Raw genomic sequence first — 23,382 nt, forward strand, 5'->3', positions numbered from 1 at the left:
GCTATCTCTTTTAAGCTCTCATATACTTTTATGTAAAATATAAAATGATTATTTTCTCAAATTGTGTATTATATTTTCTTTGGAACAAAATAATCTGTATTTATAGCACTTGCTTAATTTTCTATTGTATTTTATCATAAAATTATTTCTTAAAAATTCTATTCCTAGATCCACATTTATTCTCTTGGAATGACACTGTATTGGGGGGCTGATTATGAAGTGCCTCAGAGCCAAGTAAGTTAAGTTTTTACAGTTGTTATACTTTTTACATATGTTCAATTTTACACCTTATATCATAGCTCTTCCACACGTTTATACGTGTTCTACAGCATGCTGTCAGGTGTACCAACATTCCTATGGAGTTTGTTTACATTAGTAATGTCATACTTTCAGGATGAACTTTCAATAAAGTACTAAAGACACTATTTTTAAGGTATTCCTAGAATTGTAGCAATCACTACCCAGGTTTCAACAACTCAGTCTGTGAGATGGAGCTGGCCTCTTCAAAAATTATAGCAAGATAAATGAGCGTGTACTTTATTTTATCTAATGTAGTGACTGTTAAGAGGGATTGAAAATCTCTTGTCTTTGATGATTCATTCTACTGAATGTAAGAGCTTTTTTGATGCAAAAACTCTAGGAATAGTAGCCCTATGTCTCAGAGTGTTGTATTAGAGAATGTCATAGCTTTTTCTCTTGGCACTTCAAATCATACATCATACTTCACGACCCCTGTAACAGCAGACACAGGTATTAAAGTAACACTTGCTGAGGTCTTGGGCCCTGTTTGCCATTGGGCTGCTTCTAGTCATTATTTTCTAAAATAATTCTGATTCTTAAAGACCAATATAAACATAGTCGTAAATAGTAATTGAAAATTTAAAAATAGCTATATTTCATCAAGGCAAGATATAACATATAGAATTAGGTTTTATTTTAGGCATTTATAAGTCAAAACCAAAAATAACTAGGTGTGGTTTTTTCTTATTAAATAAAAGGAAGTAACAAGCATTTTAGCCTTTTATTCTAAAATACAAACATCTTAAGATCCATAAAAGATAAATAATATTCTTCACTTTGTTTGGTTTTATTTTATATCATGAAAAATAATGTATATTTTCTTTCTCTCTTCAGTTTCAATTCTGTAAATATAAATGAGAAAGTTAAAATATTACTGGAAATATTGGTGTCATATATTATGCAGCCTAACTTGTAAAATGTGATCACAGTCTATAACACTTTATGTTCTTTTCTGATAACTGGAAATAAAGTCAATATCAAATATAAATAGAGAGTCAATATCAATAAATATAAATTAGAGGGGAAATATAAACTTGTATTTTAGGATCAGAAATCAGGATATTTTAGAAATATTTAATATTAATTTAAAAGTATTTATTAAGTACCTACCTTGTGTCAGATACTGTTAGACACTAGTACTATAGTAACGCATGCCTATGGAGTTTTTTGGAAGGAACAGACAGCTAAACGGCCAACTGCAAGATAATGCAATAAATGCTATGTTAGGGAAAATAGAGGATGCTATGGAAAACAGAGTTGGGACTTCTGGTTAGGCTTGGAGGGTCAGGACAGATTTCTTAAAGGACATTGCATCTAAGCTAACACCTAAAGGATGATATATTAATAATACCCAAATGGATGAGAAGTGGAAGAGTCATAGGAAAGGCATTTGTTTAGACCAAAGTGGATATACCAGTTTAAACTCCCGTCAGCTTGGATGTGAGTTTTAATTGCTCCACTCCTTACCAATTCTTGTATTGTTAGTATTTTTATTTTTCACTATTTTATTGGGTGTGTAGTGGCTTCTTCTTGTAGTGGTTTTAATTTATATTTCTTAGTGAATAATGACATTGGCCACCCTTTCATATGCTCTTTGGCCATTCAGATATAATATTCTACAAAATACGTTAACTAATAAAAAAAAAACCCTCACATTCTGGCTTGTCTGTTTGACCAACATAATGATAATTTATATTTAAATGGTCTTGAAGCATTGCAATATTTTAAATCTCCTTTAAGTTATCATGGGAGTATCTAATTATATTTATACTCATTGACTGTATTACATTTTATATAATATTAGGAAACAGTTTATTCCCCCAATTGGTGTGTATGTTTGTGTGTGCGTGTGTACATGTAGTAACTGTTTATCAAAACATTTGAATAAGCCAAGAATTTCACTACTTTACTTTATATTTTAAAATGCCCAGAGTTTTTCTGTACTTCCTTTCTAGGGAAGTATAAGTTAACTATCTTCTGCTAATATATTTTTTAAAAAGGTAAAACACAGTAAAATGCTTATGCTGATAAAAAGGAATTTATTTCCTCCAAGTATGTGAAGTGTGTTTTAGTGTGGTTCCTGTGATTCCTAGAATGATTTGTCTCATTAGAAAAAATATTTGCTCACATTTACTCACTGGCTTTTCCTTTATTTATATTCAGCCTATTAAGCTTGGAGATCATCTCAACAGCATACTGCTTGGAATGTGTGAGGATGTTATTTACGCTCGAGTTTCTGTTCGGACTGTGCTGGATGCTTGCAGTGCCCACATTAGGAATAGCAATTGTGCACCCTCATTTTCCTACGTGAAACACTTGGTAAAACTGGTTCTGGGAAATCTTTCTGGGGTAAGCTACAGTTACAATAGTAAATATAGTCATATTTTAAAATTTAGTAGATACCACAAAATTTTCTTTAAGGATACTATATAGGTAGCATTTTCTCAATGAAGACTAGAAATGGGAAATTGAATTTCTTCTTCTAATATAAATTGTTTATTTGAAACAATACTTAAAATTTAGAAGCTCATTGCAATAAGTCTAGATTTTGTGAGAATTATTCCCAAAAATATCATAGAATGATTGCATGTTTGAGCTGAAAGTGTCTCCTTTTGTTTTCTTTCTTAGATCTTTTCCCAAGGAGCTTTTAGCAAATGGTTCTATTGTGAACACCTAGAAAAAATGTATTAACATGAAAATGGGTTTTAGAAATATTTAAATCTACTTTCTGTTGCTTTATACCTATTTCGTGACCACTCATTTGTCTGGATCTTCTAGGTATTTCCCAAACCTTCTCCACTTTCCCTTCTTCTCGGAACACTGCTACCTAGTGTATCCAGGGAATCCATGCTTGTATCCCTGCCAGATTTCCCCAAGACCTGGACTCTTCTAGTTTTTCTCTTGTTTTGGATATGAAGAATCCCAAGAATAACCAATGCTATATATTACCTGAAAGTCCCACCTCTGTTCTGCATTTCTAAGGCTGTATTTTATCTTGTTTGCCCTATCTGATCTGGATCTATACTTTATCTGCTCTTATCCTTAGGGTTGTAGTCCTGGAGTGTTGGTCCCTCTTCCTTGCACAGGTTACAAATTTACCACCGCCACACAGTGTTCTTGTTGACTTCCTCAGAATTCCTCATCGGTAGGGGTTTAGTTCCCATCTTAACCAGGATGTCAGATGGCTGCCAGGAATGTATTCAAATTCTGCACAGTTTTTCAGTTGATAACAAACAGGCCCACAGATCTTCTAGACGAATGGTTTGTAAACTCTCCCTCAAGAAACCTTTGCGGTTCTATAGTGAAGGGAAATGTAGGAAGTAGAGGCCGAATAAATGGAGTTCTTGGTTGCCCATTTTCCCTCTTTAACTAGAGCAGCTCCAGTTTTATTTGATCTGTTTATATTTCTGCATGTGATTTTTTTGAACAAAGTAAAGCTATTAAAAAATCTTTGAAAACCATCTGTGCAGACCAAAGTTTCTCATATTGTTTTCAATATTTTTGTTTTAAAAATTCCTCTATGACCAAATAAGCTTGAGAAGAAACTATTTAAAGGAAATTAAATGTATTTTCACTGGAGAACTTCTTAGAGCCTTTAATATACTAGACTATATTACTAACCTTCAAGAAGAATAGGCATGTAAATAAAGCATTTCCCAAACTTTCTTGGTCTTGGAGGTCTTTTTTTCAGACATTCTCATAAGACTAATATTCTTTAAAACTTCACTTTATGGATAAGGAAACTGATACCCAAACAACTATGGGATTTGAGTTTCCTATTAGACAGTCCAGGGACTTTTTTATTACACCACACTTTCTCTAAGACTTTTGTGCTGTTTGCTAATTTTACTCCTACAGTAAAATTGTGAGAGATATTTTTTTCTGTCTTTGAATGAAGAATTTTTTTTCTGTCGCCATAGAAATTATATCACCTATCTAATAATTGCCCATATTACATATAAAATCTTCATCCCTTTAAGGTTTAGCATTTAGTTCTCTTTATTATAGTGGATCTTTATTGTTCATTTATGTATGAAACCTGTGCTAGGGATTATAGAAGATACAAATTTGAATAAAATATTTGATCTAGGAGCTCTTATCTAAAATGCCATAACCATTTGCTTAATTATAAAATGAAAGAAGGCTATAAAATGATACATAGTAAAAATTTTAACAGCTATGAGAGTTTAAAGGAAAAGGATACAAATTATGACTGCATTGAAAAATAGCACTTTGAAGCTGAGCATGGTGATGCATGCCTTTAGTCCCAGCTACTCAGGAGGCTGAGATGGGAGGACTACTTGAGCCTGGGAGGTCGAGGCTGTAGTGAGGCATGATTGCACCACTGCAGTCCAACCTAGGCAACAGAGTAAGGCCCTACCTCAAAAAAAAAAAAAGTTAAAATTAAAAATAGCACTTTGAACTGTATCCTATAGGCTAGATAATCTCGGCAGAGGGAAGTGAACCTGGATAAAGGCTGTGAAATGGGAAAGGAGGAATGTTTGGGGAACAGTATGACAAGGGGTGTATTGTGGGGTTATTTAATGGGAGAGAAAAATAGAAGGATCAATTGGAATCAGCATGTAGAGAGCCTCTCTTCACAAAGACAAATTTTTACTAAGTATAATAATGCTCCCCTTACCTTTCTATTGCTCTTCCTCATCTCCTAGACATCACTGGGTAGAAGTAACTCCAACAGCTACTGTTTTTTAAGTGTTTGTTTACTTTGCGCCAGACACTATGCTAAGGGGTTGATGTGCATTATCACATTATTCATCATAACAACCTCAATTTAATAGAGATACTTTTATCCTCATTTTAGAGGGCATAAAACTAAGGCTAAGAAAGATTAAATAACTTGCACATAGTCACAGATACAGTAAATGATGGAGACATAATTGGAACTGGGGTGTTTTTGACCCCAGTATATTCCTTAAAGCTTTTGTTGCCTCCAGTAGTTGACAGAATGAGTTAGTCTTTCACTGGTGTGAAATTCATTCTAAGTGACCATCATTCTTACTTAACATTAATTAGCGTGAGTAAAAGTCAGCAAGCCAGCTTACTTGTCTAGGTTTTTCCACTGATTTAATGTTATAATATTTGGACCACAATTTTACTTATCTGCAAAATAGGAATAATAATATGTGTCAATCATCCATATTATTAAACTGTTGTAAAAGTAGTTATTTCCACATTAATGAGCTGCTTTGTGGTCCTTAGAAGTTTCTTTGCTATTTCTCCCTTTATTTATAATATGAGGATAATATTGTCTACCATATGAGGTTGTTTGAGGATTAAATAGCACAAAGTGTGTGCCTAGCATATAGTAACTGTTCAATAAACAACAGTTATTAATAGTAACTAACTTCAATGCAGGAATTTTCAAAGATGTGGGATGTTAGTAATACTGTCTTTTCAGTCACTGACAGTACAGTGTAATCTGGACTAACATCATTTATGCAACTTAACTGATAACATGATTTCAGAAATACTTCCATTTACAAGTCTTCTTATAGGTAGAAAACATAATGCTTGAGCCTTGAATATACCACCTTAGATGGGTTTTTAATCCATACTTCAGCAAAATTCACTAATGGAGCAATATTAAAACATTTCTGTGGTATGTGCGAGTTTGTGTGTGTATAAACAAATATGTATGCATGCTTTTGGTGCTGGGTTTAAGTAATTTCTCTTCACCATTCTCTCTTCCATTTATATTGACATTTCTCCTCTATTTGGCCACCTGAATAAAACAGTGGTCTGTCCAGTTTTTTATCCCTTATAATGTGGAGTTTGACCTAATTTGATATACTTTATTTCAAGCAGATACCCTTTGCTAAAGCTATTAAACTTTAAGATTACATTTTGTTTTAAAGGGAACTTAAAAGAGCATTGATTTAAATTTGTTATCCCTCAGAGTGTCCATTTAAAGACTTAGCATTTCTCGGCCAGGCATAGTGGATCACACCTATAATCCCAGCACTTTGGGAGGCCAAGGCAGGCAGATCACTTGATGTCAGGAGTTCAAGACCAGCCTGGCCAACATGGTGAAACCCTGTCTCTACTTAAAATACAAAAATTAGCTGGCGTGGTGGTATGCACCAGTAGTCCCAGCTACTCTGGAGGCTAAGGCATGAGAATCGCTTGAACCTGGGAGGCAGAGGTTGCAGTGAACCGAGGTCCTCCAACCTGGGTGACAGAGTGAGACTCTGTTATATTTAAAAAAAAAAAAGACTTAGCATTTCACAAATGTAATTTCTGAAGGGCAAGATCTATAAAATTATTTCTGAAAGTAATTTAAATTCCTCAATTCATAGTTATAATCAAGAGAAAGCTTTATTATACCAAAATTAATGTGGTTTTTAAATTATAAGCTAACTTAAGAGTAGTTATTGGTTGGGGAAAAAAGAAGACTTCAAGTTTACTGTTTTCAAATAGAACTCATTTTAACAAGTTTAATCTGATGGTATTTTCTAGTTAGTAGGTTACTTTTCAGTCACTGCTTCTTCCCTTTTAATTTTCTGAAATGAATTGGCCAGCACTGGTCTACATAAATCTTATCCAAGAATACAAATTACGCTACAAATACAATAGGACATAGAGTCTCATTATTTAATGTTACATTCTCCAAAAACTGTGTAACTAGTGTCATTCTGTAAACAGTTACCATGAAAACAAAAGGGAGATCCTTTTGTCAAACTTGATTTTTTATTACCTGTGTACAGACAGATGAGCTTTCCTGTAACAGTGAACAAAAGCCTGATCGAAGCCAGGCTATTCGAGATCGATTGCGAGGAAAAGGATTACCAACAGGTAAGAGTATATTAATAGGAAATGTCTAGGCTTTAACCTTATCCCATTGTTTTCTTTACAAAATTATACTTACCTGGCTTTGAAATCTGGTAATTGAGACTATGATTAGAACATAAATGTACAAACTGGAGGTAGGGAATGGGCAGGAACACTAGCTACATTAAAAATAATTTCATTAAACTTATACAGAAAACATTATTAATATACTTAGGATTCCCAGAGTAACTTGTTTCCCTTTCCAGTATTGGTATATCAATAATAATAATATTTATTTACTTTATCGTGGTATTTCATATTAAAATACTTTTTAAAGCATGACTAAATAAACACATGTATATGTTTATGAATATAAACACTACTGAAACAAAAGTTTCAGAAAACGTTTTTCTTACTGCACTCTGATATTTTTTATCATATTTCTTTTTTTTTAAAATGCTAGTAATAACTCACTAAATAGATTTTATCATGGAGTTATCAAATACTACCTTAGGTCATGTGATACTTAGTAAATAAAAACTAATGATGAGTAGTGGTTTTGCTATTTGTCAATAGCATTATATAATTATGTATCCTATGATAAGTATTAAATTTATTTTTTTGAAAGAAATGAATGGAAATTTCAGGCCAGGCGTGGTGGCTCACGCCTGTAATCCCAGCGCTTTGGGAGGCTGAGGTGGGCGGATCACCTGAGGTCAGGAGTTCGAGACCAGCCTGGCCAACATAGTGAAATCCCATCTCTCTAAAAATACAAAAATTAGCCGGGCATGGTGGCAGGCACCTGTAATCCCAGCTACTCGGGAGGCTGAGACAGGAGAATCTTGAACCGGGGAGGCAGAGGTTGCAGTTAGCCGAGATCACACCACTGTGCTCCAGCCTGGGCAACAAAGAGTGAACTTCTGTCTCAAAAAAAAAAAAAAAAAAAAAAAAAAGAATGGAAATTTCAAACACTTGAAATAAAAGTAAATATAATTTTATGTGACAATTTATTTTTCATTGCTAGTTTCAGGCATGGCTTATTTATAAAATAAACTTTTGATTTTGCTGATTATCTTTGTTCTCTTCTTATCAAGCAGTTTTGAGAATCATGATAATCTAAACATTAACAGAAATACTTTTTTAGATCTTGTCCTAGATCTTGGGGCTAGGTAGAAGTAAATGTACAGATTGCTTAAATATATTCTAACAAAATATATTCTAATTGATATAGCTTAATAAAATAGATTAAAAAGTTAAGATTTTAATTTAATCAGAGCATCAGAGAAACCTGTCTTACTTAAAACCTATGAGCAACTCTAATTGTGAAAAATAAATGTGGACCTTGACTATCTGGACCAAATGTTTTACAGAGTCAGAACTCTCATATCTGAGAGGAAGGAATGTGTAAGTTAAAGAAAAGCAGTAAAATTGTTTCTAAGGGAGTGATTTTGTAATGGTACAGTTAAGTATCTGTTTTGGTGCTTCCATTTTAATTATTGTGAATAAAGACTATCTGAAAAGATATTTTAGCTTTCATTTCATTGGTATAGTAATTTATTTCTGGTTAGATCAGAGTTTTTTTCTAATGCATATATGATTAGTTTATATATGGGCCAAAAAAATAACAGTGTGGTAACAATTTTGAAAGTATTTTTCATCCTTTCTTGCAAATATTTCCTTCCTATACTTATGTCCCCATACTGTACTTTTGTCACTTTCTTTTTGTAGGTAAAAATATGTTTATTTTTATACTATTCTAGGATTTGAGATAGTATATAGTGTAAACTTTAGCACTAATAATAGCAGCAATTTGTTAATTGATCAAATTTGCAGTCAGTCTCCTATTTTAGAATCGAATAATAACAGAAACTTATAGATGAATATCAATAGCAGGCTGAAATAATCTTTTGGGAGACATAGTGAACATTTTAATAAGTAGAACATTAGATTTAAAAGACATTTTTGTTTTTCTTACTTATCTTTTTCTATTTTCTCCCTCTCTTTCTTTCCTCTCTCCACCTCCCTCTTTCCTTTCCTCTCTCCCTCCCTCCTTTCTTATTTCTCTTTCTTATTCTTTCTCTAACCTCTTTCAGCAGTTCCCTACTATCATTTCCTACTACCATTAAGTGGCCATGTTATGTAATTGAAGTTTATTTGCTTATGTGTTACTTCTTGATTTAGTAACTGTAATGTTGTATTATTAATTTTTGCAGACAGTGTATTTTTCTAAGAATAAAACATATTCACATATGATTTATTTATGTATATATGACTTCCATCCTATCTCCCTTTCCAGTGTGGGTCTGTAGAAAGAAAAAGGTGAGCCTTGCAATATTTATCAAATTGTAAGGATTATCAAATGCTAACATAATTTAGATTTTATTACTTTCAATGGTTCAGAGGCTTAATGTTTCAGAAATTAATTGTTACATATTATTTTAAAGATAGCAATTAAGAGATTATACTGAGTCTATACCTACTTGATAACATATTTTTAATAGGTTGTCATTTACATATATACATATATTTGTTTCATAAAGGACATTCATAAAAGTTAAGCTTTCTGGACATATAGATGCTGGGGATAGGGGAAACCTATATTAAGTTCATTAGTTTTTATAGGTGTTCAGTGTATATTTGTTGATTGAACGAGAAAAGGTTTTATGGAAATACTAGATTTTGAAGTGTAATATATTTGTAGTATACTTCTTTAATAGCTCCATAAAGAAATATGTGAGACTACGGTTTATTTATTTAGCCTATGTTAAACACTAAGTTGTATGCAAAAGAAAAATAAAACATCTTGCCTCATATTATTAGACCATTTTCTTATTATAACAATGAAAACATCAGAAATTTTAATCCAGATTTTAATGCCTTTTATTTGTGATTTTGTTTTTATAATACTAAGAAAGATTTAGTATTATTGTCTAATAGTTCCTTAGAATTCTTATTATTAATATGCTGTTCTAATACAGATAAGGAAGCGTTGACTGTCATGACTTTACAAAATTAACAGAGAAATCAAATCCTTAAGTAGATTGTTTGTTGATTTTATCCTCTAATAGTCATATTGGAGAATAAACTCTCCCTTGTATCTAAACTCAAGAGAATTTGTGAGTAATTACAATTAGTCACTCAGGATTAACCAAATTTTGTTTGTGTTTCTATTTTTTTTAGTAGAGTTAAAGTTCCTAATACTGAAATAATAGTCTTATTTGGATCAAGTATAAGGGAAGAGTATTCTTCAGACCTTCTTAACCATCAGTGCTTTGCACAGTAGTATTGCACAAGTGCTCTTTTCATTTACCTTTTACAAATTCATAAAACCTCATTTTAAGGACAGAACCAATATAAATATACTAATTATAGCCATTACCAGGCAGAAGCATTCAGCAGCTAATAGTCAACGCATAGACTAATTTTAAAAGTTTAAGATTGAAAAAAAAATTATCTCTTGAAGAAGTAATTCTTCTAAGACACCTAGGACACTTGGCAGTGCCAGTTCTTAACTGTCAGTGGTCAATTGCAGCAAAGCAACCTTGTGATACATTATTAATAAAACATTTTCTTCAGTGTGCACCAACCTAAAATCTGTATGTGGTGATAGCATTAGTTTATTAGGCTCCTGACTACAGGAGTAGTCTTTAATAAAGAAAATGTTAAGATGGACAGGGAGATGCAGAATTAGGTGGAAAGATGTATGCAAATTTGGGGATAATGCCTTATACCTAGTGATTTAATTGTTCAGCTCAAATGTAATAAAGATTTTTATCTATAAGTAAATGACCTTAAAAGGTCTCTTCTTATATCTTACCTCCAAGATCTGTCACAGAAGCTAAAGCCTAAACTAGTGGGCTCTCTGACCCTACTTTGTTACCTGATACTGCCAGTGCTGATTAAATAGCTTCACTGAGCGGAAAGAAATCAAACATTTCCTGCCAAGCTTAAGGTGGAAACTTACACTATTATTCAGATCAACATGGTGGTGCTTTAGAACTTAGGCATATTAATAATATCATGTTTCTTTCTTTTGAAACGCACTTGGACACATTTGTGAGGATACATGGGGACTTGGGGAGCCTCTTTTAATATTGAAATGCCATTTTGAAGTTTACTTCTAAGAGATGTGAATTTTTGAGTCTGGGTGAAGTGAAAGGTAAATGATGATATCCAGTGTAGGATAATGTTAATCACATATAACAAAAATAGTTAAAACACAATGTAATTTACAAGGAAGTTTTTTCTAAAATTTAACTAAATTTTCTAAAATTTAACTAAAATAAATGGGATGTGTTCTATTGCAAAGACTTTTTATATTCTTGAAATCTTACCCAAGGAATACAAATATGAAATCTTTTATTTGTAAATAAAGTATATTTATTGTTTGCCATTTAACTTTTAGCAAGCTATGCATTCTCCAGAAGGAAAATGCTTAGGGCCATTGCAGTGATCTAGTCAAGCAATAATGTTAATTGGAAATAGGGTGATGGCAGTGGAATTAGAATACATGAAATAATAAGATGTCTTTGAGAATTTAAATAGCCATCATTTACTGTTGGATTTGATATGGGGATTAAATAAGGTAAAAGATTTAAGGATGGTGCCCATATTTCTGTTTTGAACAATCAGTTGAGTAATTGGGCCACTTATTGTAATAGGAAAGACTGGGGGAGAATGGACAGTTCTGGATGTGCGAAGCAAAAGATCAGTTTTGAGCATGTTGCATTTGAGGGTCTTCTGAAATATAAGTAGAAGTTTCATTACATATGATTGGAACTCCCAGAAGAGGTCAGTGCTAAGCATATCAATTGGGAGTTGTCAAGGTATAGATGATATTACTGCCTTGTTAATGGAAGAAGTTATATAAATACAAAGTGAGTAGATGAAATTCTAAAACTGACACCTAAGGAAATCCAACATTTGGATATCTCATAAAGGAAGAAAAACCAAAGACTAAGAATGAGCAGTCTGACAGGTAGGAGGAAAGCAGTTATGTAAAGAGAGGAAAGATTGAGTAAAGGATGGTCATCATAACCAGTTTTTACTGAGAAGTAAAATATGTATACCAAAATGTCCATCTGATTTGGCAAGCAGAGATCATTGGTCATAACTAATGAGAGCTGCTAATGTATAGAGTAGTTGGAGGCTGATTAAAGTGGGTACAGTAATGAATGGGAAGTAAGAAATGGGAGATAGCAGTAGCTAGGGGGAAATGTGGTTAACAGAGGAAGAGTTTGGTTTGGTTTGACTATGGGAGATACTAGATTATGTTCACATACTAATGGGAATATTCAACAGAAAGGAAGAATATTGAAAATATGAGGAGATAGCAACAGAGAATTAACCAAAGAAGTAAAGTCTTTGATAAAGTAAAATTATGAGGGGGGAATCCAGAATACATATTGGGGATTGGCCTTCAACTGGCAGGAAATTTCATCTTTTAAGATGGCAAAGAAAAGAGTAGACATAGCCTGGCACAGTGGCTCACACCTGTAATCCCAGCACTTTGGGAGGCTGAGGTGGGCAGATCACGAGGTCAGGAGATCAAGACCATCCTGGCTAACATGGTGAAACCCCTTCTCTACTAAAAATACAAAAACAAAATTAGCGTGGTGGTGGGCGCCTGTGGTCCCAACTACTCAGGAGGCTGAGGCGGGAGAATGGTGTGAACCTGGGAGGCGGAGCTTGCAGTGAGCCAAGATGGCGCCACTGCACTCGAGCCTGGGAGACCGAGCGAGACTCTATCCCCCCTCCAAAAAAAAAAAGTAGACATAGGTAGTATAGAATTACTCATGGAAAGATGAGAAAGCTCTCCTCCAACAGCTCCGGTTTTCCTGGAGTTACGACAACACCATCAGCCAAAAGAATAGGGAGTTAAGTTAGAAAATGTGAAGAATGAGGAAAAGTGAAACAGTCATTGTGGAAAGTAAGCACACTGTTAACATGTGGTGTTGCGTGTACAAAGTGATTGACTATGAATTTATGATGTTGCCAAATACCCACTCGTTTGATGTTTTTCCAAGTTTTAACTGCTTGTTTGGTAGTCAAGGTAGCAGGATAAGGCAGATGGTTAAGTTCATCTATGTGTGGTTTATGATCCTTGAATCCTTTCCATTCTTTTTTTAAATCTATCGTGTTCTATCAATTTTCAAGAATATCTCTGTTCTCTATTCAATAAAATTTTAAATTAATGAGTTCCAAATGTGGTTTGTTTAAGAATATAACTTACCCCTAAAATACTGTAACACAGACATACGTTTATCAGTTTTCAAATTATCTTAGGTTAGAAGCTGGAGTCTGTGACAATCTGTGTCTGGATGTGGTATGGTATATTTCTTGGTGTTCTTTATCTGATGTGCCCAAAATATAGATGTTATCCTTATTTACACTTGAGTAGATTCATGGGAAGATGAGGCACAATAAAAGCACAATGTTTTAATCTTATCCTTAAGTAATTATTTGCTGCCATTCTGAAATGAATTCCCTTTTTAAAGATTTTTTAAGGTAAAATTTGTGTTCAGGGAATTAAAGCTTATAGTTGTTACACTAAAGAGGCAATTGATGTCTTTAAATAAATTAACAAGCAATTTATTATTATTAAGGTTTTAGTCATTATTTTATATTGTATAGCAGATAGATATCACAACGATCACAGAAGGTAGCACATGAAATCTTCAGTGTTTATGGGCTATTGAGTTAGTGACTATAAAATATTTACCCACATTTCTTTTTTCAGTAGTGGCCATATATATGCTTTTTTGTTGAATCTATGGATTCACAAAATTAATTTCTGGATGGACATTTTTGGTGTGTGTCACATTTATAGACTACTGTATTTTAAAAAAAAGTAAAATGACTACTGATTTTTAACTATATCAAGGACTAAAGAATAAGAGTTGGTACTTTATTACAATTGGCAAATAATGGTAAATTATGTTCTAGAGGAAAAAACTTTTTTAGTGCATGAGGGTCTGCCATGGAAACAGTAAGTTTCTTTCATAACTTAAACACAGTCAAAATTATTTGGATTTCAAACACAAAGTTTTCTGAAAACATGTCTAATTATAATAAAATCTTGATACTTAAGAATTTGAAATGCTACATTCTATTTCCATCCAGAATATAGCAAGAATTCTTTGTTTCTTCCTTAAATGTACGTATTTAAAAGATCGAAATATACCAGGGTTTTATAGTGATATGACATACATTTGAGTTATACCTTTAGAAGTTAAAGTAGTTCACTATACATTCCATTACTGCCCCAAATCATTTCTTGGATAGTGAATATTCTTCCAAACTGGATAGTTGTCTGCTTTTTTAAAACCAAATAATTCACATTTGATGAATATAAAATAATACCACTCAAAAATGTCAGTTCAGTATATTGCTTTTATTAGATAAGAGATGATGAACTATGAAAAGTTATGCAAACATAGTATCTCTTTCCTCTTCCACTATGACCATCATCACCATCCCATTTCACCTCTGATCTTCCATTTGGAGCATTTAGGAAATTGCCACCACTTTCATTGTCAATAGTGGATTACATTTCCATTTATTTTCTAAAAATTGTGTGCATACATGATAGATTCTTATCATTCCAGGAAGAAGCTCTACTTCTGATGTACTAGACATACAAAAGCCTCCACTCTCTCATCAGACCTTTCTTAACAAAGGGCTTAGTAAATCTATGGGATTTCTGTCCATCAAAGATACACAAGATGAGGATTATTTCAAGGACATTTTATCAGATAATTCTGGACATGAAGATTCTGAAAATACATGCTCCCCTTACCAGTTCAAAACTAGTGGCCCAGAAAAAAAACCCATCCCTGGCATTGATGTGCTTTCTAAGAAGAAGATCTGGGCTTCATCCATGGACTTGCTTTGTACAGCTGACAGAGACTTCTCTTCAGGAGAGACTGCCACATATCGTCGTTGTCACCCTGAGGCAGTAACAGTGCGGACTTCAACTACTCCTAGAAAAAAGGAGGCAAGATACTCAGATGGAAGTATAGCCTTGGATATCTTTGGCCCTCAGAAAATGGATCCAATATATCACACTCGAGAATTGCCCACCTCCTCAGCAATATCAAGTGCTTTGGACCGAATCCGAGAGAGACAAAAGAAACTTCAGGTTCTGAGGGAAGCCATGAATGTAGAAGGTTAGTAATTCTGTGCATGTTTGAGAAAGAATTGAAGTATTTTAAATATTTTTTTGAAATAAAGAAGGGTTATTAAATTATTCCACAAGTCTTATTTTCACTGCCAAATTTTTGTACCCTGGTTAGTCTCTTACTTCTCTGTCAATTTCTGTTCTCCCTTCCATCAAAACCCTAATCGAAATACTCTGCTTCCACAAAGTCATCCCTAATAAAAATGCCCAGTCACGTTATAGTCTCTCGATATTTGGGGTAGTATATTTTTAGATTGTAAGCTTCTCAAAGGCAGGAGGCATATTTTCTACTTCTTTTTGCTTAAATTCTCCACCATACCGTCTACCGTGCACTATCTCATGGGAGGCTTCAGTAAATAACTGGTTTGTGGAAATAAAAAGCAGTTCATCAAAATCAGCAATGCCGGAGAAGCAGAATAGCATGGTTATGGTGCATTGCTTCTCAAACCACCAGCTTCAAATTACAAATTTTGGGGGCACAACTGTAGAAGATTATAATTTACTTTGTCTGGAATAAAGTTTTGAATCCATACCTTTTGAATCATAGTACATTTTAGGTTTACAGAGTCAGCCTAGGTTTGAATTAGTTCCTCCATTAGTAACTATGTGGTCTTTACTTGGGCTTCATCTCTCCAAGTCTAAATTACTCCATCTATAAAATGGGCTTCTCAAAGTAGCTTAATTAGGTAATGAATGTAAAGTGATTAATATTACATTATTAGTGTGAGTAATATAAAAATAACTTTATAAATGGTAAATTCTTATTCTAGAGAAAAACTGTTTCAAAAATACTTGATTTCACACACAAAACTCAATATGTTGATTGGAGTAAAATTATGTCCAAGACATATGGATAGAGGCTATTTTCAGTATAAATAGATGTGACATATAGAGGCTATTTTTAGTATGAATAGAAGCAAGAGAAAAGAAGAGATAATTTTTAATCTAATTCTGTACATTTTTTAAGATTCAAGTTTTATACTGCCCTTGCTTCCTAGACAAATCCTAGGACATAGCTGATTAAAGATGACTTTAAGATCTTTCTAGTTCAAAGAAAAGAATGACATAATTAAGGATCATATTTATTTTTAAGATCGTTATTCTAGTGTAATATTTTTTATTAATATATTTCCTTTAAAGTATTCTAAAGATCTGTTGTCCTGTTACTTAAGTTTCAGGCATAGCTCTGGAGCTGAACATAATTTATGAGTTTTGCTGTACTTCGAGTAAAAGAAGCTTTGCATTGTTTTTTCAATTTCAGGAATTGAAAATTAGTAAAGAATTTGAAATTATGGAGGAAATTATTGAATAGTTAATTGATATGGGTTCCGATATAACATGAATTTTTCAAAAACATTAGCCAACTTTATGAGATGGTTGTATATAACCTTGATCGAATACTTTCAAAGATAGGAAGTAAAAATTTAGAAATTTATATTACACACAACTTCACAACTTTTGGAATTGTGATAGCAAAGAGATTAGGCACTTTCTATGGTTTAAAAGAAAAGTCTCCTTTTTTATGTTGTACAACAGCTAGTATATGAACATTAATTTAGTCTGACCTTCTGTCAAGCATGCCCTCATGGAAACAATTATATAAAGAAATCTTGTCCATTGTGAAAAAAAAAACCTTCAATGATTCAAATAGATAAAACCATTATAGTTTTGAAGTAGAAATAATGAAGATATATACCAATCTATATGAGTATTTCTAACATTTAAAAGGCTGAATGGTATCTTTTTTTTATTGTGAATGTTAAAAATGAAATTATAGGCCAGGCATGGTGGGTCACACCTGTAATCCTAGCACTTTTGGAGGTCAAGGTGGGAGAATTGCTTGAAGTCAGAAGTTCAAGACCAGTCTGGGCAATATAGCAAGACCTTATATCTACAAAAAAAATTTTTTAATTATCCAAGTGTAGTGGTGCACACCTGTAGTTCCAGCTACTCAGGAGGCTGAGGTGGGAGGATCACTTGAGCTGAGAAGTTTGAAGCTGCAGTGATCTGTCATCAAGCCACTGCACTCTAGACTGTGCAACAAAGCGAGACTCTGTCTCTAATGATAGTAATAATAAAATTGGCCAGGCGTGGTGGCTCATGCCTGTAATCCTGGCACTATGGCAGGCTGAGACGAGCAGAGCACCTGAGGTCGGGAGTTCGAGACCAGCCTCACCAACATGGAGAAACCCCGTCTTTACTGAAAAAAAAAAATACAAAAATTAGCCAGGCATGGTGGTGCATGCCTGTAATCCCAGCTACTTGGGAGGCTGAGGCTGAGGCAGGAGAATCAAGTGAACCCAGGAGGTGGAGGTTGCAGTGAACCGAGATTGCGCCATTGCACCCCAGCCTAGGCAACAAGAGCGAAACTCCGTCTCAAATAATCATTATAATTTCTAATGTTTTTATGTGTGATCTAAGTTTCAAAACATTACTTGTCTTGATATTTGGTAAATTAGTAGTAATGTGAATTAGCAAAGCTTGAGATTTTTTTTTTTATACTTGAAACTTGGTTTGAGAGTTAAACAGGAAAAACATCAAACATTAATGGAAACGTATTTAATCTGTTAAATTATACAATAATAGTCTATTTAATATATTTCATTTGTTTTTCATTACCAATAACAAAATATATTAGACTATTGTAGCATATGATTCTATTATCTTCTCAGTTAATGTGTATGCATATGTGTATAAGTGTTAAGGAAACTCAGACCATCTTATTTCTACATATGCTTTTATATCTGCAAAGATGATACATAATTCTTGTAGAGCCTTATTTGTTCAAAAGGTAATTACGTATTTGATACATCATTTCCAGATTTAGAAATTTCGTATTTGTTATAGGATGCACAAACAAAAGAAAAGCTTTTTAAAATAAAAATCTGCTTTCAATTGTTTGATATAGGACAATCCTGAAATCTTTTTAACTAGAGTTTTCAAAAGCATTTGCTCTCATGAAGAACCTACCCATTATTCCCCCAGAGGATATTTTACAACCCAATTAAACAAACACCTAAAAATGTTGGATTATTATGGAAATACACTACCTTAAACCTCCATTATTATATAGTAACTTGAAAGCAGCAATAAATTATGTTTGCTTTAGACTACAGGCATTAATCAAAAGGAATGTTAGAGGTTTAGAATTCAAAAGCACTAATTCTTACTAGTTATTTAGTTGAGTAACTTGCTGGTCTTATGCTGTGCTTTTTCTAAAGGTGAGGTAATTTATGTTGCAAACAAGGCTGGATGCGGTGGCTGATGCCTGTAATCCCAGCACTTTGGGAGGCCAGGGCGGGCAGATCACGAGGTCAGGAGATCAAGACCATCCTGGCTAACACGATGAAACCCCATCTCTACTAAAAATACAAAAATTAGCTTGGTGTGGTGGTACATGCCTGTAGTCCCAGCTACTCAGGAGGCTGAGGCAGGAGAATCACTTGAACCTATGAGGCAGAGGTTGCAGTGAGCCAAGATCGTGCCATTGCACTGCAGCCTGGGTGACAGAGCAAGACTCCGTCTCAAAAAAAAAAAAAAAAAAAAAAAGACATGCGCAAACAAACGTGCAGCTTGTTAATATGAAGATTTTAGCTACTATACAAAGAAAAAAGAATAGAAAATCATGTAAATCCCATTTTTCTCATTTAATTCTACTGAGAGACAGTCTTCACAGATCCCTTTTATGTGTGATAAATCAAGCAGAACTGTAAATATCAATGTACACATTTTATTGTACACATTTCTTTCTGAAACTATTTGTGTTTTAAAAGTTTTAAAAAGAAATGTTTTGTACAATTTTTGTGATCTTTAAATTTGGCAGCTGCTAGTGGGTTTCAGTAATTATAGAATTAGAAGAGGTCTTAGAGCACATGTTATCGAAACATATTCTTGGGCTTGTAAAGATTTAATAACATACCTAAGATCACATAATGAGTTAAAGATAGAGTTTTATTATTTTGGAGATTGTAGATTTTCATCATGGATTTTCAGAATATCAGTCTAAGGATTTCCCACTACATGTGACTTAAAAAAAAAAAAAAAGGATGTATTCCCACATTCCTTGAGCTGATATAATAATTGGAAGAAACAAAATTGCTAAATTTTAATTTGTTCTTTGGGTGTTCTAGGAGGGTTATTGAGTTAATAAACAGTTTTCTCCTCCAACCTCTGATAATATAGCTTTTTCCTTAACCCAGGCCCCATTCTCTTGAAAGGATCCTTTACCTAAATAATCTCCTCAGCATTTCCTCAGCTAACAACATCAACTAGCTAACTAGCATAAGGGACACAAGACCTTCAAATCATGGAATTTGGAAGTGGAAGGAATCTGGATACCATTTAAACCAAACATCTCATTTTCAGAGGTCCAGAGAAGTAGACTAGTTTGCCAAAGGAGGTACATAATTCATAATTCATAACAGAGCCGTATTTTGAATCCAAGTCTCCAGAGCCCAATTATAAGATTCTTCCACTCTGCTGTCCTGATTTAAAGAAGAGACCAGATACATGTCAGATACATGGTTGAAAAGATGTTGTTACTGCCTGGGACATTGGACATTCAACTAACTGCCTTCCAAGTCCCTTAAGTCTCTCCTTAAAAAAATTATATAATTTTTAATACAGTGAAACAAGATAGTATTAGGAAAGGCTAAAATGAGGCACTTTTGGTTTTTTCTGTATTAAACCATACGGTGCAGGGGTTAAGGTGGAACTCCATTATGTTATCTATTGTGGTAGATAGTATTTTGGTGGGGTTCTACTATGGTCGAATCTTTAAGGCAGCTAATCCTATGACTGACCAGATAGGCCATAAATTATCAAAAAGCAGTGATTGGCATTGAGTGGTCTGATTTCTTTGGGAACAAAATGAGATAGGAACAAAATAGATCTCAAGAAAGAAATTGTAGTTGAAATTGAAAAATTATAAATAGAAGATTATTACTGCGATTATTAAGTTAACTTTTCAGATAGTTCTCTACATACGTAAAGCAGTAGGGAAGGGGCAGGAAGAAACATAACTTAGGTTTCTCTTGTAGAAACTAGTTTTAAAATTTGATGTTGCCCTTTTTTGCTTCATTCTTTTAATTCTACTTTTTTTTCACCTCAGCACAGGACTATCTAATTCTCCTCTTTTTTCTCAGTATTTTATTTTCTACCTCTTCAACTCCATCCCAAGATCTGAGTAGTTGTCTGTTTTCTAATAGGAGTATCTGACAAATGTCTCTTTCTGTCTTTCTTGTAATGTGATTACCATACACGCCCTATCCATTGCTCTGTGGGTTGGCAGTAGATTCCTGATTATGAGAGATTGACTTGGAACCAGTACTGTGAGTACAGAGTGAGCAGTACTCCCACACCCTGGGTGGGGATCATTAATAGCATTTGGCTTCCAACAGTTTGCAACTCCTCTGCATTCTGCACAATACTAGAAAGGAAAGTATGAAGAACAGATACAACTAATTTCTACAAAAGTGGCTATGGTTAAGTGTTATTTGTTTAATGGGCTGTTAATCAACCTAGTTCACATCAAAATGAAATATTGTTTTCTTCCTTCTAGTAGTGTGATCTCTGGTCCTAGCCTAGTTTTGCTATCCTGTGACTGCCCTGTGAACACAGCTTAGACTCTATGTTGTGCAACTAGAATATGTAAACACTCAAGTATGGGAACCCATTCTCATTTGAGGAACCTTAATGTTTCATTTGAGAAGATTGAATTTAAAAGTTTACATTCTTATAGTTATGCTTAAGAAAAGCAAAGGGATGAATTTATAAGTGTGTGAGTTCATGTTCAAGTATTATGTGTGGTACTTTTAGTATCTTAATAATTTTATGGAGATATATATATTTTTTCAAAACTTATCTTTTTTAAATTCTAAAACTAGTATTTCTTTACTTCCCTTTGAATAGCAAGAAAAAAATGATTGAGTTATTATTTAAGTTACTCCATGAGCTAAAATAAATAATTTTAATATTAAGTTTCTATTTGATTTATATCAGTTCCACAAAAGTAAATGAGAATAAGCAGGGATTTTCTGTAATATTGGTCAAATACCACATGTATTTCAGGCATTAATGACTTAATTACTAGATTAAGAAATCTTAAGTATTAGATTATAAATGAGATGCAAATATATTTTGTTTCTCTGAATTATAATGTAGATAGAATCAACATCTTAGAAAGGAAAGAAGTGTCTACTGTGTTTCCATGGCTGGATTTTAAAGATTTGTAATTTAGACCAGTATTGTCCAACAGAATTTCTTCAATGGAGGAAATAGTCTATATCTGCACAGTCCAACTCAGTAGCTACTAGCTACATGTGACTATGGAGCACTTGCAATGTAGGTAGTGCAACTGAGGAACTGAATATTTTATTTAAACTTACATAGTTACATGTGGCTGGTAGTTACCATATTGGACAGTGCAGCTTTAGACTATTCCCATATGATATTAGGTCAGTATAAAATACCAACACTCAGTTGAGGAAAGAGTGGCTTTAGAACCATTTGGGAGAAGGTGAGCAATAAATCGTTATTTAGTTTAAGTAAGAATACAACTGAGAATATATATTTACTTCTCTTCTTTCGGTTTATCCAAGTGGAAAAATAAAATTACATTTTTAAATACTAGGGAAAATTAAAGGTCAAACCAATACAGACTTTCCAGTGTCTGTACTCATGATAATGTGAGATCAGAGTTCACGGAAATAATATGTTCCTTTATTGGAAATGAGAGACCTAATTTAAATCTACTCATAGCATGGTTCACATAGACCCAGTTTGGCTTTGACATAGCCACTCTCTAAGGACGGATTGATATGTCTTAAGAAAGATTGAAAATGGATCTTACTAACAATAGGTATCATCACATTTTTTAAGACCCAGCAATTTTAAACTTAAGTGTTTCCTTATTTCATCCCAGTCCCCTTGTCTCTCCATTTGTCTCTCTGCCGTGCAAGTTTGAATACCTTTATTCTCTGCTATCAGCCATTTACCAATGTTCCATCACCTGAACAGGATAAAATTCTAGCTCCTTAGATCATCATACTTAAGGTTCCCCATGATTATATCTCTCCTCTCATCTTTTAGCATTTCCCATATCACACCTCATACTATCATTCTATCCCTTTCTCCCTGTCTCCCTCCCTCCCTTTTTCTTTCTCTCCTCCCCACTCCCTTCTTTCTTACTCTCTTACACACTTTTCCTCCCTCCTTGCCTCCCCAGCTCTGAATTTGTGTGTATGTAGAGCAAAAGAAATACATACACACACACATACACACACAAACACACACTTGTGTGGATGGATGCATGGATAGATAGATGATTGATTGATAGATCTACCTGCCTACTTACCTATCTACCTATTTATAGGCCATTTTATATTTCCTTGCCTTTATTCACACAGCAATCTGCCTTAAGATTCAAAGCTTTCGGACATTGATGTTTCAGGAATCTTTCTCTCACCTCCCCAGTTTAGGATGATGATGGGCTGTTTTTCATTGAAATTATTGCTTTTCAGGAGCTTGTCTTTCCTCCTGCAGACCTTGAAAATTTGGCCTTGTCTAATTCATAGCTGTATCCTTAGCATCTGCCACTATACCTGACATATAATAGGTACTCAGTAAGTGTTTGTTAATATAAATGGAGTATTACAATGTGGCTATTAAAGAATTTTAATATATGCAGTGGTGCTATTTCAGATAATGGGTTACAACAATATTCTCTGGCAAGTTATACTTATAGTGAGGAAAAATCACACCTCCTCTTCCTCGGTTTTGTCCAACTCATAAGAGTAAACTCACATACTTTTCACATATAACCTGAACAACCAACAGAGAATGTAATTCATTTCCTATTGAACTCTGTACTCTTTGAAAGTTTTGAAAAAGACAGTGAAGTCGTAACAACAGTGAATCCTTGAAGATTCTGAAAGAGTGATACAGTGAGCCTAGCTGACGTCACAGCCCAGCTGTGTGGCTACTATATCACACAAGACCCCCATAGAAGGAGGTGGAAACTGTTCATTCTTTTTGATATCCCTACTCTGCATATATTTTAGATCTATAGAGTGACTAACAGTTTACAGAGTACTTCTTCATATATCCTTCCTTAC

General features: G+C 33.7%; 1 protein-coding gene across 20 annotated transcripts in view; it reads left to right on the forward strand.

Moving 5' to 3' along the window:
- PTPN13 (protein tyrosine phosphatase non-receptor type 13) overlaps positions 1–23,382 on the forward strand; it is a 225,410-nt gene that overhangs the window by 96,174 nt on the left and 105,854 nt on the right. For 11 of the 20 annotated variants that reach the window (XM_055111581.2, XM_034958880.3, XM_055111582.2 and 8 more), the window contains exons 4-7: positions 169–234; positions 2,464–2,649; positions 7,026–7,113; positions 14,697–15,257. In XM_055111581.2, coding sequence (XP_054967556.2) covers positions 169–234; positions 2,464–2,649; positions 7,026–7,113; positions 14,697–15,257 — 901 coding nt within the window. The remainder of the gene's footprint in view (positions 1–168; positions 235–2,463; positions 2,650–7,025; positions 7,114–14,696; positions 15,258–23,382) is intronic. The other 9 variants (XM_055111586.2, XM_055111589.2, XM_055111588.2 and 6 more) reach the window with 1 other exon arrangement.

The sequence above is a fragment of the Pan paniscus genome, chromosome 3 (assembly GCF_029289425.2).
Source record: "Pan paniscus chromosome 3, NHGRI_mPanPan1-v2.0_pri, whole genome shotgun sequence".
In the NCBI taxonomy this organism is placed as follows: domain Eukaryota; kingdom Metazoa; phylum Chordata; class Mammalia; order Primates; family Hominidae; genus Pan; species Pan paniscus.